Raw genomic sequence first — 16,119 nt, forward strand, 5'->3', positions numbered from 1 at the left:
CTTTCAAAGTTGTAGTCATTCTGTCAGCTTGGTTTATAGCATCATCCCACCTTCCTCACATGGTGAAAGCTGGCAAGATTTATTTTAGTGACAGGAGTCTTAAAAGCAAAAGTTTCTCCTTCCCACAGGAAGTTCTAAAAACAGATACCACTGGCCCATTCTCTGAAGCCAAAGAAACACCTGACAGCAGGGACCTGATCCCCAGGTAGGACTGCAGGTTTTACAGAAAAATAAATACGTAGGTATCTACCCCAGACAACAGCAAATCTATCATTTTCCTATAAATTAACTTCAGCTGCATACTTGTCTCAGTAAACTTCTACTCAGAACAAGAAGCTTATTCCACTGCCTCTGGCACTGAGAGCTCTGAGTTCTACTAACATTTCAGTTTTCATAGCCCATTTTGTTTCAGGTGAACTGAAGTGTAATGGGTAGAGGGTTACCTTTGTCCAAAAATAATACACTCCATAGTTTGTATCTTTTCCCTGACAGTCAGAACTTGTTTCCAGTTTGTCTTAAGCCAACTGTTTTATGAGAACAACTCCAAAATTGCACCACTTTATTTTCTGTTGTTTGGATTTCTATGACATTGCTGTATGAGGTTTAGGCCCGCAGAATTGCATCTCAAAAACTTTGGAAAGAATATTCCTGGAAAATATACAAACCGTATTATACTACTACATAAAACATTTTATGGACTGCAAAACTGAAAAAAACCTCTGGGAACTGAAGAGAGTCTAAATACTTTTGGCTGAACTTACTCAAGTTACATGTAAAAATGCCTACTGCTGACTTCTAAGAAATCTGCAGTTCCCTTTCCTCTAGGTATTCTGATTTTAATATTAAAAGACATCACAATTTATCTCACCATAAGCTCTGTATTAAAAATATAAGGGAGAGGGAGAACTCACAAGTAAGTTTTTCTGCATCCTCCACCCCCAACTGATTACACAACTCTCACCCGCCTTCTTGTTCCTGTTCCCAACCATGACAATGCAAAGCTAGTCAGCTGTCAGACTGCAGGCCACATGAACCAAGAAGGTATGTCTGTCTTGATCACAGCTGAGTTCAAATGCCACAGTAGGCTTTGAAGCCAGCCCACAGCTTCAAAACAGCCTAGGACAGCTTATCCAAGGTGATCAACCACCTCAAAAGCCACCTCATCATTAAGACTGTATCCAAGTATCCCTTGGATATTTTAGTAACCAGTCTTAAACAAGAAATCAGAGCCGACTCTAGCAAGTACAGTAAGACACTGCCTAACAAAAATGGTAATGAAGTGTTCTATTAAAAATGCAGAAAGGAAACAATTTATATCAGATTTTCCAGAGCATGCCAGACATCTTCATAAGTATCAGAACTACGAAAGTGTTGAGCTCTGCACTGCCTCTTTTGCTTTACCCACAGCAAACCTTCTCTAGGCTCACCAACCCAGAAACTGAAATGAGTGGAGAGCAAGAAACAATGACCTATGGGGTCTGGAGAAGACAGACAGGAGAAGCAGTACTGACAGGGGCAGGACTAGAACAAAGAATCAGATAATACCAACCATAACTCATGACAAGCAGCTACACTGGCACCCCAAAATAAATGCTGCTTTGAAGTGTTACATAAAAATATAACAATAAATTATTACTAAAAAATGAAGTTAATGTAATATCAAGTCTACTCATAGCACAAAATCTACTTTTCACACTGCTAAGTGGAAACCTCATTGTGTGATGCTGTGAACACAGTCTACTTTTTAAACTAGTTTTTTTCCAGACTCCTCTTTAAAAGGACCAAAGACTTCACACACAAGCAACACACTGAGCTACAAGTTTGCAGTCAAGCTTCTACTTTCTTTTTTCTAAACAAAAGTCTTGCATGCATAAACAAAGCAAAGTGGAATCATGCCCATTGCTATCCATATGCAGTTTTCATTCTTGCAGACCAGTGCACTCCCACTACTTTTCCACAAAATTCTGGCATATAACTCATTGTTGGAACACAGCAACACACATTAGCAAAAGCAGAAATCTCTCTTTAAAGATGATACTTTTGAGACATTGTGTAACAGAGGAGCATGAAAAAATTATTTAATAGATAACGTGTCACTGTCATTGCCAGTAAACAGAAGTTCTTTGAGCACACCCTGAAACTAAGGCATTAGGTGGAAGACAAGGAGCAGAGGCATTGCACTGAATCCTCTTGACTTTAAAAGATGGCTTACCATTGCAGACAAATTAATTGGAAGAAGAAAATTTGTGAAAACAGGTAATGAAACAGGACTGTTATCCTTGATCTCTTGTTTATTTGGTTACTGTCACAGCGCAATACACCAGCTGCAACATTACTGACACATAAAACATGCCAAGAAGATTAGATAGCAAATACTCTATTTGGAGGGGAGATGAAAGGTCAAACTTCACCCAGTGCAAAACAGGACATTAAAATAAATAAATACACACACACACACACACACACACACACCCCCGAGATAACTATGAACAGGTGTAGTAACATATGGAATCTGACAATTCACAAATAGGAAATGAGGGAATTACCCCCATAACTGAGGTGAACAAAGTACAATAGGGCCATTTGGGAAAGCTAGGCCTGCATCTGTTAGGAGTGACAGAGATACAGCAAGACTGGCACTACTCAGGAATGAAAACCATGGCATAAAAGGCAACTGTCTGTTCCTGTTGCCTATGGATCTTGGATCTGAAATACTAACATTCCACAAGAATTTATGAGATTCATGGAAAATCTGGAAGTAACAACAGAAACAAATTATAGAAATTCTCTGAAGTAAAAAAAAAAAAAAGACAAAACCAAACCATTACAAAAAAAAAAAAAAAAAAAAAAAAAAAGCACCAAGCTACAGGAAATAATTAAGGCCTGAAAAAGAACACTATTAGAACATGAAAGTTTTTAAAGCCTGCCACTTTAAGTACTTATTTTTGGATCAGGGTGGAGGGAAGTCTGGGGGGATGAATCTGGCATAATTCATACACTTAATAACCAGGGATAATGAAGAGAAACAAATAAACCAATTGAAAACAGCAGCTATATTTCAGTAAAGTTTTCAGATGACAGACTTTGATTAAGGTCTGGACTGGTTTGCTAAATGAAAGGAGAAGTGGTGTTATCAACTGGTACTTCAGAAGTCAGACTGCAGAAAAATTGTACACAAACAAAATTACCTGTAGGACTGTTCTGTTCCAGCACAAGAATGGATCATATTATTTAATAAACAATCATTAAAAGTAAAAACTTCCAATTTCTTCCACTGAATATTACATAGACAATTAAAATCATTCTGCTGTTTTTGTCAAATTATCTAAAGTGCTGTGCCCCGGATGTCATCAGCCATAGGTGACATTAAAGAGCGAACACAAAAATTGAACTGCCAATATGCTCATGAATGCATTCTAATCATGTTCACAGAAATCAGAGGCTCTTGCTCTGCTATTTTCCCTTAATCATCCATACGCCCAAGGATAACACCCACCCTTAGCTGCTGTTTTCATGACTTACTGGTGTTTATAGGGATGCCTAATCTTTTTAAGTAAAGAAACAAACTATTCTCTCTCAAGGAACACTGAATTATCATTATACAAGTCTTAGATCTTCCAGTTCAATAGAAAGAGACAATTCATTGTAAGTACAGAAATAAAAGTTCTGCAGGCCCCTACCTGCAACATTTCCCCATTGAAACGGCTGTATCACAAGCCAGCAGCACACCTTCCACACTACCCCTCTGTGCACATGCTGCATCAACCCATTCTATCCCATCACCGAGCTCCAAGATGACCAGACCCTACAGAGAGTATGCCTCAGAGAGTGATACTATTATGTGGCTTAAATACTCCACTAAACACACCAGAAAAAAAACAAAACAAAACACATAATCCTATCAATATAACTCAGTTCTATTGCAAAAAAAATGACAAATCTTTTAACGTTAACATAAATTTTAACTTTTCATTACTCATAGTATTTATTCTTTTGCTCATCTCTTAATTACATACACTTAAAGTTAATTCAAATTAAAGACCTTTCAGTTCTTCAACAGTCCAATCCTCATTTCAGAGATGTAGTCGCCTGGGTTACCTAGAAACCATCAGCAGCTCTGTTCAGATACAAATCATTTGTATATTTCAACTACCTCCAGTGAAACAGAAAATAGACAATATCTGTTCCTCAAATTGTTAAGTCGGGCTTTTTGCTTCTCCTCCCCAAGCCAGTTCCCCTACTTCCCTTCTGCTCTCTGCTTTCTCCAACAGCTGCTTCATACACTTCTCCCCAGGAAAACATAAATTCAATACAACAAGGAGCTCTGATCTAGCTATGACTCCTCAGTTTGACTGCCAGCGGTGGAGATCCCGTTCTCTCCCCTCCAGCACAGGACTTATATGTTACATTTTGCTGCGGAAGAATCCAGGAAGCAACTTATACTTAAAGAATCAGAGGAGCTTTAAAAAGAAAGTGGAAACCAACAAAATGACATAGCCTGTACCTATCAGTTCTCTGTGGACTGCAACACAGTATTTTGTAGTCAAAAAAGTCTTAGAGTAACTGTCCTTAGTTGCAGTAATTTCCCAGACCATTTTATCTCTTTTTTCAAGTACATTCCCAGTGTTGTAGCATCTATACTATGAGAAGTAATGAGGAATATAAGTTAATAAAATTAATTCATGGAAGTCATGCCCCCAATAACATTTTCTTTGCCCAGCAGCACAAGACCTAAATACGGAAGCAAACTTGCTTTTAAATATTGAAAGTGGTTTTAAAAACAAAAAGGATTACTCTGAAAGATAGCCCACTTTTTGCCTGCTTATCAAATAATGGATATTTCCTTTTGTAGTTACGCAAGGAGATTTAGAAGTGAACCCCCTCTGAAGCCAGGTGGCATCAGGGAAAATGCAAGGACATATGGCAAATATCACAGCGACGTTAATACCAACTAGATGCTACAACAAATGTGCAGGACCAGGGTCCTCATTCTGAGAACAGAGCGGGAAAGGCAAAGGAAATATCAAATACAGTCAGCAAGGAAAAAAAAAAAAAACTGATTAAGAATAATCTTCTTTATCAACAAATTAAAAAGTTACATCTTGCAATCAAAGCACTAATAATCAAATCTGGCAAGGGTAACAGACAGGACTCTTAAGACCAGGTTATTTTATCCAACACAGATTCATCCACTTATGTATGGACAGTATTTTGATCTTCAAGAGCACGGTCAAAGCACGTAAACCACATTATTTCCCCAAATACTGCAATTCAAAGCTTTGTAACTAGCAAGCAAGAACCTTTAGGACCAACAGACAGACACACACAAAACCAACTTACCAAAAAAGTATCCGCAAAATGTTTGCGACCAGTAGCACTAGGCAGACGTAGGTGGAGAAACCCTCAACGTTCTGTGTCCGGCGGATGTCTCTGTACTGGGGAATGTAGGGCACCACGCCGCCGAACACCATGGCCCCCGCAGCACCCCACGACACCAGCTGCTGCATTGGGACCAGCAGCCACTCCAAGCCACCCGCCTCCATGGCGGGAGGAAGCGGGGAGGCTGCCCCGGGGGGTGTCACGCTGAAGGCTCGCCTCCCGCTGCAGTTCCCCGGCGGAGGTCGGCTTTAGCCACGGGCGGGCTCCCGGGCGGGATGCGGCACCATGTCTGCGCCCTCTCTCGCAGGGCCGGCACCTGGGGAAAGGAACGGGGCGTGAGCCTGGCTCGACCGCGGGGCTGCTCCAGCCGCTCCCCGCCAACAGCACGGCACTACCGCACCCCGACCACCGCCCTGCCACGGGCGGGCCGGGGACACCTCTGCTCTGTCGCCCAACCTGCCGAGACGCTCCCGCCCTCACCCGAGCTCCCCACAGGGGAACCCCGGCTCTGCTACGGCTCGGGCACGACAGCCGCCCCCGCCCCGCCGCTGAGGCGACCTCCGCCAACGGCCGGGTTGAGGTGGGCACGGACACACGCCCCGTCCGCCGACGCGCACACACGCCCGCCCCTAACCGGCTGCCAGGCGTTTCTCTGAGGGGGCCTCCCTCCACAGCCCGCCGGGGGCTCCCCGCCGCGCACCGCTCAACCGGAGCCACTCGAACGCACACGCCCGGCACCGCCGCGCCCGCCTCCCCACCTGCTCCGGCCACCGCCATGCCCCCTCCGCCCACCACCGGTCCTCAACTAGGGGCGACGGACCGGCGGCGGCGGGCCCCGGGCGGTCCGTGACGCCACAATGACCAGCCATCCCATCCGCCAATGAGTGACGGGGCCGCCCCGTCGATTCGGCGCGCGCGCGCGACGCTGCCGGTGGCTGCGGGCGCGGGCTGTGGGGCTAGCGGAGCACTGGTGACCGGGCACGGTGCCGGCCCCGCCGCCGCTACCCGGGCCATGACTGCTCGGCCGCCGTCACCGGTGCGTCTGTCGCGGGCACGCACCGGACACGCGAGCCGGTTGCCCCGGGATGGCGGAGGACGTACCTGGGGAGCCTTCCTTCCGCACCCTGTTCTTAAACGCTGTGCCAGACCTCGCTCCCCTGTCTCTGACTTGTTCCTTTTGCTTGAAAGTTACGGGAAGCTCTGTCACGCCTCATGGAAATCACTTCTCAGTGGCTCTCAAAATTGCAGCCGCTCCTTAACTGTATCCAACAGCTGCAATTGACACATCTTCCTGAACAGAGAGGGGTTATTTCCCTGCAATGGTACAGATAAGGGTGGCAGGGGGCAGGAAATCTTGCATTTTCCACCCAAACTGATCAGCAAGTCTTTACTGCTGTTGGCACTGGGCCAGCAGAGTATCACAGAGTGGTTTGTGTTGGAAGGGACCTTAAAGCTCATCCAGTTCCAACCCCCTGCCATGGGCAGGGACACCTTCCACCAGACTGGGTTGCTCCAAGTCGCCGTCCAGCCTGGTCTTGAACACTGCCAGGGATGGGGCAGCCACAGCTTCTCTGGGCAACCTGTGCCAGGGCCTCACCACCCTCACAGGGAAGAACTTCTTCCTCACATCTCATCTCAATCTCCCCTCTGTCAGTTTAAAGCCATTCTCCCTTGTCCTGTCCCTACCTGCCCTTGTCAAAAGTCCCTCTCCAGCTTTCCTGTTGGCCCCTTTAGGCACTGGAAGCTGCTCTGAGGTCTCCCCAGAGCTTCTCCCAGCTCTCTCAGCCTGTCCCATATGGAGGTGCTCCAGCCCTAGGAGCATCCCTGCAGCCCTCCTTTAGGCTCTGCTTGAGCAGAAGTTCAAGTGCTGCATCACAGATACGACAAAGAAGTAGACAGCATGGATGCTGCATCCTCAAAGGGCTGCTTGAGGTGGTGGCAAGCTTCAATGACACTAGATAGTTCATCTGTTCAACCTTACAAGTGGCTGCGCAACAGTCTTCAAATCTTGTTCTTTGGACTCCCTGTAACACTTTGATGTATGTGTATATGCTCCTGCTGCTCATGCAACAGGTGAGAAATGAGATGGGGTTTCCTGCAACTGAATGGTGTATTATTTTGTGTGGCATATCAGCAACTGTAAACATTTGTTTTGAGTCTTGAATGGAAAGGAGCTGAATTAAAAATAGAAATCAGTATTTGTTTCAGGGCTTCCAAAGCCTTTTACTTCTGCATAGCAGCATCTCACTCAGCCGCAATCATTTCTGCCACCTGGCAAGTTTTTATTGTGTACATGCAGCAGAAGAACCTGCACATTACTGCAGAGTGTATTTTTCAAAGACCATTTTTGGTGTACTATCACACAAATATCCAAAACACCCTCCTACACCAATGAGGTGGCCATTGATAACATTAAGATTCATCTTTCCTACAGGGAAGCAGTAGCTCCACTTTGTTTCACAGGCCTGAAGGTTTGTTAAAAATACACAGTGGAAGTCTTTAATTCTGATTTTTGGCTGAGGAGCCTGAAGTTCTTGATTTCAGAGCATCTGGCTCATTTAGAGAGAGTATAACAATCAAAGTATGTATAAACTGCATCATTTAAAACATTTTATTATTTAATGGCTCATATTCCAGATATCACTTGTGCATTGTTATAATCACATAGTTATGTCAACTTCTTATCCAAAACTTCTTGAGAGCTCTTGCCACATTATTTTTCTTAAAACACATAGGTCTAAACAAGCCTCAGGCTGAAAATAAGTGTACCGCCGATTAGGAAGCCAACTTTTGTTCCTGTAAATATAAATGTTTTGAGAAAACATTGAGAAATCATCTTGAGAAAATAGAGATTTTAAAGTAATGGCTACCTACATAGAAGAAACTGCCCAGGCTGACACCAGTTCTCCAGGTTAGCTTCCAGAATAATTCCAGGATACTTCTAAGTCTATGTGATAACAATTTTCATACAATATTAAGATTCTAAAGTACTCAGCTGGAAACAGACAACTGCCTTTCATTGGGTTGCTCACTCTGACTTGAAACTGTAAGGGTAAAGATGCTGAACTACAGCAGCGCAGCATGTTACTGTGTGACTGTAGTTCAGCTTTAGTCAGTGAAAAATGTCCATTGATGTAAGATAAACTGACTAGTGATGCCAGACACTTGGTGGGGGAGGAATGACAGGTTGGCTTGAACTCCTCCAGCTGAGCAACTGCACAAAAGCTTGTGCCAGCATTAGGGAGGGACCTTTTGGGTCTCAGAATACTCTAAGCAGCCCGGGGCCAATTTCTTTGGCATCGATGACATCCTAAAGTGTTCACTGATTTCAGCAGAATATATAACCAAGCACACAGAATATCCAACTGTAACAGACCCAGCAAAACTCTAGTAGGAGAGTCCCCTGGAGAAAATTTATCTAAAGTTTAAGCTGTAACAGGTGGCTGAACAGAGTCTTGACTCATGCAGGAAAACTTCTGCAGGTCTGAGTGCAGCCAGATAAGAATGCTTCGCCTTGTGAAGCTTGACATCAAACTAATTTTCAATGTACTTAGTAACTGAGAGGGAGCTCAGAAGGACCACTTCCTCGGTGCAAAATCAGACCTACCATAGAAGCAGTACTGCTTCACTGCCACACAGTAATCCTTTGGTTCCGAGTGAGAAAATGAACAGGTGCATTTATTTTTCCACATGGACTGGCAAAATTCCCCTTTACAAAAAAAAACAAAAATCTCCATCTGTGTCATGGTGTGCCTCCTCACAAGCCATAACCACCAGTGCAGCTTGTGATGGCTGCATCCAGCTTACTCTGGACTTGGGGATGGACAGCAACATGGTAGCCAAGGACTGCCTGGAATGGTGACCAGAGGTCTTGCTGGTATGCAGATATGGCTGTAAGTCAAACATCATACTTTATAAATAGCGGACAGCCAAGGGCCTGTGGAGCTCTCCTGTACAGCAGTGGGCTCCACGCCAGGATCTCCCCTGGAGTAGGAACACATCTCAAGGTTACTCCTCAAGGTTGAGAGGTTCCTTGGCTCAACAGATTCTTGGTAAGTGATTAACAGCATGCTAAACTTTGAAATCATAGCTAAGTGATACAAAGGGTTGATTGCACATATATACCCTTCAGATATAAACCTGAGAGTAAGTCTGGAAGTAGGTGCACTTAGACTCCTCTCTGAGGAGTTTAGAAAGCAAAGGAGTCTTTTCTGACCTTCATGACCCAATGCAAGAGCCTCCCTGACAGTTTTGTGTGACCCTGTCCTCTATGCAGTAAATAATCAAGTGTACCTTGCCACTGAATCTTGTGAAACCACACTCACCATTTAACTTTGTTAACTCAGTGGTTTATATCAATAAAGTACATTGATGCTTCTCTCTTATGAGTGAAGCGCATGACTTCATTTGTGACAATTTGGTATAATTTAACTACCTGTTCAGAAAACAGAAGCAGATGGTATGTTTCACACCAGGTCTTTGAGGACTAATATTGATCTTTTCATGACAGCTGCTGTAAGAGAACTGAAATGGAGTATGTGAGCAGCTCTAGCCACATAGTTCCAAACTAGGTCCTAGCAGTTAACATTTTGGCGACAGCATAGTCCTTAAACCTCCAAGAACTTTGATTTATTAAGAAATCTGGTAAGATAATACCAGTTAAGAAATGTTCCTACGTTATCTTTGTATACAGTTTAAGCAAGCTGAAAGGGGTGAGCGGATATGGCATGTTTACAAATTCATTTTATGTATATAAATATTTAATGTATATATATAAATATATATATAAGGTTTTGTTTTGCAGTTAAGTCCACTGAATTAGAAGAGCAAGCAGAGGCTTGTTTCTACAATTGGCTCCGTGTAGCCATATTCCTAGTAGAAGAACACTAGGTTAAACAGGACACAGGAATCAACCACCCAAGTTTTAACACTGAAGCCTTAGCTGCCTCTTTGCAGCAGGAGGAGGGCTGTTGGTACTTCACTCGTAGCAAAAATAGGAGATTGCTGAACGTCTTCTAACCAGTCTGTTGTCCTGTCAATTGATTTTGAAAGATGAGTATTAAAATTATTTTATATTCTATATACCAGAAATGCTGTTGCACTGAAGCAAGCATAGGAAGAATTCCCTGCAAGATGTAGGCTAAAGACATTTCAGATAACCTTTAAGTCACTCCTTGAACGCATTGTATCATAAATGTTGTCATAAGGATCATGTGAATTCCTAAGTAGCCAAATTCCCTTCAAATATCACATTATATCTCACTGTACAACTACAAACCTAGTAAAATCAAAAAGAAGTATTCACCATGCTGCTCATGGAAAAAGTAAATGGGCCTTAAGTACCTTGAAATTGGCTATTCCTACCAAGATGTATTATCACTAAATCATCATCCTCTTCTCTCCACTTTTGATTTGCTAAAGCACCCCTACTACAACTGGTGGCAGAGGCTACCTCCTGTCCCCTTTGAACACTGGTGAGCCCCTGTCTTTGCAACTAATGGACAAAATCAAGCTCAGGAGGTATTGTTCTGTGGATGAAGGGATAGAAAATGGATCCAGGCGTTATCGCCTTGGTCCCGCTTAAGCCTTGGTGAAGGAAACACCAGGTATTAATGCCCTGGTCGGGCTTAAGCCTTGGGAACTGTAAAGAGAACAATGAAGGGTAAACATTGGTTAGCAAAACAAAGCAGGCAGTTTGCAAGATAAAGCAGGATGTGCATCTCAAAGACAGACCAAAGAGTGTGAATATTTGTAACCCTCAGTAGTTTTGCTAAATCGGGATGATAAGGGAGTGAAAGAGTGGAAAGTTACTGCTTAGCACTTAGTAGACTATAAAAGGGATGGGACAAGAAATAAAGGTCTTCAGATTTCACCAGAACTGGAGTCCGTCTTTGATACGCCATATTGTTCTATTACACATAGTTGATTCTACAATCTTCACCAGTTTATCTTCAGCACTGGTCTTTATAAACAGAGCAGTGAGTATGGAGCATGCAATGGAACTCCCTCTCCACTTCCAAGGGGGACCTCTGACAAACGTGCCCAGTCTCCAAGCTTATCTCTTAGCTCTGCACCAGGGACTGGGAATCAGGATCATGCAGGCTGAGCTGCTTAGACTGCTTTCTGTACCTAGGCTGCTACCATCTCCAAAGACAAATGAAGAAAAAGTCCCAAATGAAACATGACAGTGCAGCACAAATCAACCTGAGAGCTGGCAGAGATACATGAACCATTCTTCATTACAGCTTTGAAAAACAAACAAGGTTCAGGTGAGTGGAGAAATAAATAACGACATATCACACAAGACAATAAGTTGAACTGGAACTGCTTAACCGACACCCTGTTCTTCTGTCAAACAGGTCCAGATCTCCCATATGCTCTTCATATGCCATATTGCATTGCCGCAGGGTCACCTCAGCAAGCTGGTTCCAGCAGAGGAGCCTGCAGGCAGCTGCTGCTCAGCACCAGCCATCTGCACATCCCTGCCCATGTCTAACATTGCAGCCAAAAGTTCTCCTGTCAACAACCTTGAGGAGCTGTTTTCTCACAAGAAAATATATATTAGTTTGAAGGACCAGAAATGAGAAACATCTCCAGAGATGGGACCTGCACAGTGTGCCATGGGAAAATTCATTCAGGTTCTATCCAGTGCTGAACCAATGCATGATGCCCATCATTGTGGCATAAGGTTTACTCACCATCTACATTCTTTTTATTTTATTTTATTAAAAAGGCTGTTAAGTATACCTGCACCATAGAATCATAGAACGGTTAGGGTTGGAAACAACCTTAAGATCATCTAGTTCCAACTCCCCTGCCATGGGCAGGGATGCCTTACCCTAGACCATGTTGCCCAAGGCTCTGTCCAGGTATCTTCCTCTCTCCCACACTTCACTCCTCCCCGGGTCAGCATATTCACTAATTACAGGATCACTGCATTCAGCAAGAAGCTGCTGATACTGGGAAGTAAGATGAAAAAGAGGGACTGTGTTAGGCTGACCCCAAACAACACTGAAGCCCTCACCTAGTCACTCACTCACATCCCCCCCCAGCAGTATTGAGGGAGAGAATCAGGAGGGTGAAACAGGGAAAAAACCCAAACTCTTGGGTTGAGATAAAGTCAGGTTAATAAGGGAAGAAACACAACACAAATGAGTAAGGCAAAGGCAATCACTCACCACCTCCTACCAGCAGACCAATGCAGAGCCAATCTCCAAGCAACAGCTATTTTGGAAGAGACTACACTACCCTGCAGCCCATTTTTATTGCTAAGTGTGATGTAGCATGGTCTGGCATGTCCCTTTGGTTAGTTGGGGTCAGCTATCCTGGCTGTTTCCCCTCTCACCCCCTTGCCCATCCTTAGCCTATTTGCTTCTCTGTTTTGAGAAACAAAGCTGGCCTTGATGCTGTGCAAACACTGTTCAGCGATACCTCAAACACTGGTGCACTATCATGTCACAAATCAAACACAGCACCATACAGGCTGCTATGGAGAGAGTTAACTCCATCATGGCCAGACCCAGCACAGGGAGGGGAAATGTAATTTGGGAAATCTTTAAACTGGCTTTATCTCTGAAGCACAAGTGAGGGTGCAAGTCTCACCAGAACTATCCCTAGCCTTCCCTGATTCATTTTGTCTCCCTCTTGATGAAGCTGTGGGGTGGCTTGGAAGCAGAGAAAACAAAAATGACAAAGAAACTATAGCTTCAGCATGATTCAGAACACCACCATGTGATCTGAGGTCAGCAGCATTACAGCACCCAAACTAGTCTTTCTTTCTCTGTTCCAGGATAAGGCCAAAGTGTGTCAGGTGACATTTACACACTGGTTTGCTTCTGTTAAGCTCAGCATCTGTGGTACCCTTAAGAACAACTTCTATGCATCAGAACGGAACAAAAACAAATTTACGCTGCCCTTACCAGGAGCCAAAGGGGAGGGAAGGGGAAACAAAGCCCAACTTTATTGCATGAGTAACACTCGAGTCCAAGATAGTAATCTAGATGAGACAGACACAAACATTGCAGTCTGATTTTTCTGAAACCCCAAGGAGCTGCAGTTACAGGTCCTTTTGGACTAATGGAACATTGATCCCAGAGAAGAGCTGAACATACTCACGTGTCCTCTGCGCCACTTCAGCAAGCACCAAAAGTGCTTTAAACACATCCCCTTCTGATCTGGAGTCAGACCACTAGCCCATGTCACTGAAGCCCTTCCCCTGCCTGTGGAGGCCCAAATCTCCACTGCTCTTCCACCCAGGTGACACTTGTGCCAGCTTATTGCTGGCAGCATCCCTTGGCACTCTCCAGTCCCTCTATGTCCTTGTCATTTCAAATGCCTTTTGCCAGGCACACTTGGAATATGTACCCACAAGACTCCTGCTGGCAAACACATTTAGTACTAAACAGAGTAGGGGTGGGAGGGCCTCCTACAGCAGCCAAGCTGCATAGAATACCTGTCATACTCTCAGCACCCACCCTCTGCCACAAATGTCTTGCAGAAGAAAGCAACTGAATCAGGCAGACCACTGTCAGCAAAGGTTTCAGTCTTAAAAGCATATTTGCAAAGGATCTCTGTTTCAGACAAAAAAGCACAAGATTTTTCTCCCAACAAAAATAGCTGAAGAATCAGATTTCCACATCCTTGGGGGTTTGTATTAGTGTCATTGCTCACTGATTCAGACCTTGCTGTTAAGAGTATATATTGTTTATCCTACACGTGACGTTCCTGAGAGTTGTTTCCCGTATTTGCCCAAATCCACCCATGTTTCCTGCAACCACAGTAAGTGGTAAGTTGGTAATTCAAAGTGAATTTAAAATGTACCTGAAACACTCTGCTTGTCTTCTCTGGGATAAATTATCTCTGAAGCATGAACATAGTGCAGTTTGCTCACAGAAAACTTTCGCCACGGTTCTTTACAGCTTCTGAAAAGCAAAACGTGCATCTTCAAAGGAAGAACTCCTTTGCCCAGCTTCTAGCACAGGCTCTTTCACCAAATTTTGTAGAAAATCACTCTCTCCATCACACGCCCTGCCACAACCCACATTTAATCTCTCTGTACAAAACACATTCTGCTCTGGCCATGAGGCACCTGGAAGAGAGCAACACAAAGCTGTGGGACCTGAACACATGGGGTTGGATCACTGTCCTTGTGCTGCCTTGTCTTGCCCTCACAGCAGAGGCAGGCAGAGCTTTGCCTCTTACACGCTGTGATTTCTTCAAGAAAGCTCCACAGTGCACATATGGCACTGAGCATAAAGAGTAAGACTGCAGGGTGATTTGAATGCAGCCTCTAGATCCAGTGTCAGGCATGCCACCAGTGAGCTACAAGGATGGAGAAACAGACCCTGTTCCCTTTTCCACTGGTGACACACACCTCCAGCTCCCTCCTGTAGCCTTTTAGAAGGGGAACTCCTCCAACTCCATTGCCCAAAGGCTGTAAGGAGCAAGGCTGGGGCAGAAAGCAGCATGGGAAGTAGCACCTCTTACCAGCCGTGCCTGGGAAACAGATTTCTGGATTGCCATATAATAATTCCATCAACAGCAGGTAGAGAGATGATTTCACACAGCCACAATTTACACACAACTCTTCAGAGAGCAAAAGGAAGCCATCACACCACCCTTTGTAGTCAAAGCCGTTCTGCTCCTCCTACATTTTATCCTCAATGCAGAACACTAAAGGGAAAACTATACCCTGTTTTCTGTTACAGGTACTTAGTGATAACATGATATCCGTGGTACACCCAAGGAACTTCTGATAAGGAATATCCTTAACCCTGTCAGTTTTATTTATGGAGAAACTTGCAGAAAGAGGCTGACAGAACAAGTTTCATAATATGAGAATTGGTGAGCAACAGTCCCAGAAAGCAGCTCATTCACTGAACGCAGAGCACCGTGATCAGGGATCAGGTTTCCTGACCGCTGGAATTACCCTTTTCTCTTCAAAGATACAGAGCCTGAAATCTGAACCATGCACAAACACCCAAGCTTTTAATATTCACCTCAAATGACTTGTCTTTCAAAGAAGCACTAGGGTGTTCAGGCACCATTGACCCGAATGCCCTTTCCCCATGCCCGAAGCATTTGCATTCCTTTCACCACATCTTTCTAACCTCTTAAGTAACAGCAACTTGTTACTTCTACTGATGTTACCAGATGAAAGAGAAGCGATGTCTTCACCAGTGAGTATTCCAGTGGAACAAGCTTTCAGTGAACTACACTATGCTGAGTCAAGAGAAACAGGTAAATGTTCATAGTTTGCTTGCAAGAGCCATCAGTACCATTTGGGATTCCAGCATATAAAAGCTGATGACTTGGCAAAGCCAGAGGCTTTTTCTGCACATTGTGTCCCTCTGAACAATGACTGCAAAGTGACACAGGAGAAGCTTCTTAAGAGAGAGGGAAAGACCAAGCACAGCATGACTCAAAGACCCAACCCTACAATCTGGTAGCAGAAATACCATGCCTGTGGTGCAAGAACAAGCTTGTATTTAGCCCTTTTTTTCTTTAGAGAAACCTTCTACAATTGACATGGCCCAGGAATACTTGCCTTCTTGTCTCCTTCCATGACTATATTTCCTGTTTCCTTTCCTGCCACACATGTAATATTAGGGTGTTTCTCCCCCCCCCCCCCCGATGTCCTCTCTGTGTCCTCACATCCATTCCAAAGCAGGCCAGAGCTTGGAGTACATGACAAAAGGATTCCTGACCCCTGCTTTATAAAATCTTACTTGTCAGCAAAGA

The 16,119-nt window shown here is 44.2% G+C and overlaps 1 protein-coding gene across 3 annotated transcripts in view; it reads right to left on the minus strand.

The window, feature by feature from the left end:
- The window catches only part of SLC66A2 (solute carrier family 66 member 2), a 73,579-nt gene that overhangs the window by 54,884 nt on the left and 2,576 nt on the right, over positions 1-16,119 (minus strand). For 2 of the 3 annotated variants that reach the window (XM_062618084.1, XM_062618082.1), the window contains exon 2: positions 5,341-5,695. In XM_062618084.1, coding sequence (XP_062474068.1) covers positions 5,341-5,543 — 203 coding nt within the window. In that variant the 5' untranslated portion in view covers positions 5,544-5,695. Of the gene's footprint in view, positions 1-5,340; positions 5,696-6,137; positions 6,248-16,119 lie in introns of those variants that run through there. The other variant, XM_062618083.1, reaches the window with a different exon arrangement.

Source organism: Pezoporus occidentalis, unplaced genomic scaffold (assembly GCF_034315485.1).
Source record: "Pezoporus occidentalis ecotype Australia unplaced genomic scaffold, CSIRO_AGI_Poc_V1 ctg2, whole genome shotgun sequence".
NCBI classification, from domain to species: Eukaryota; Metazoa; Chordata; class Aves; order Psittaciformes; family Psittacidae; genus Pezoporus; species Pezoporus occidentalis.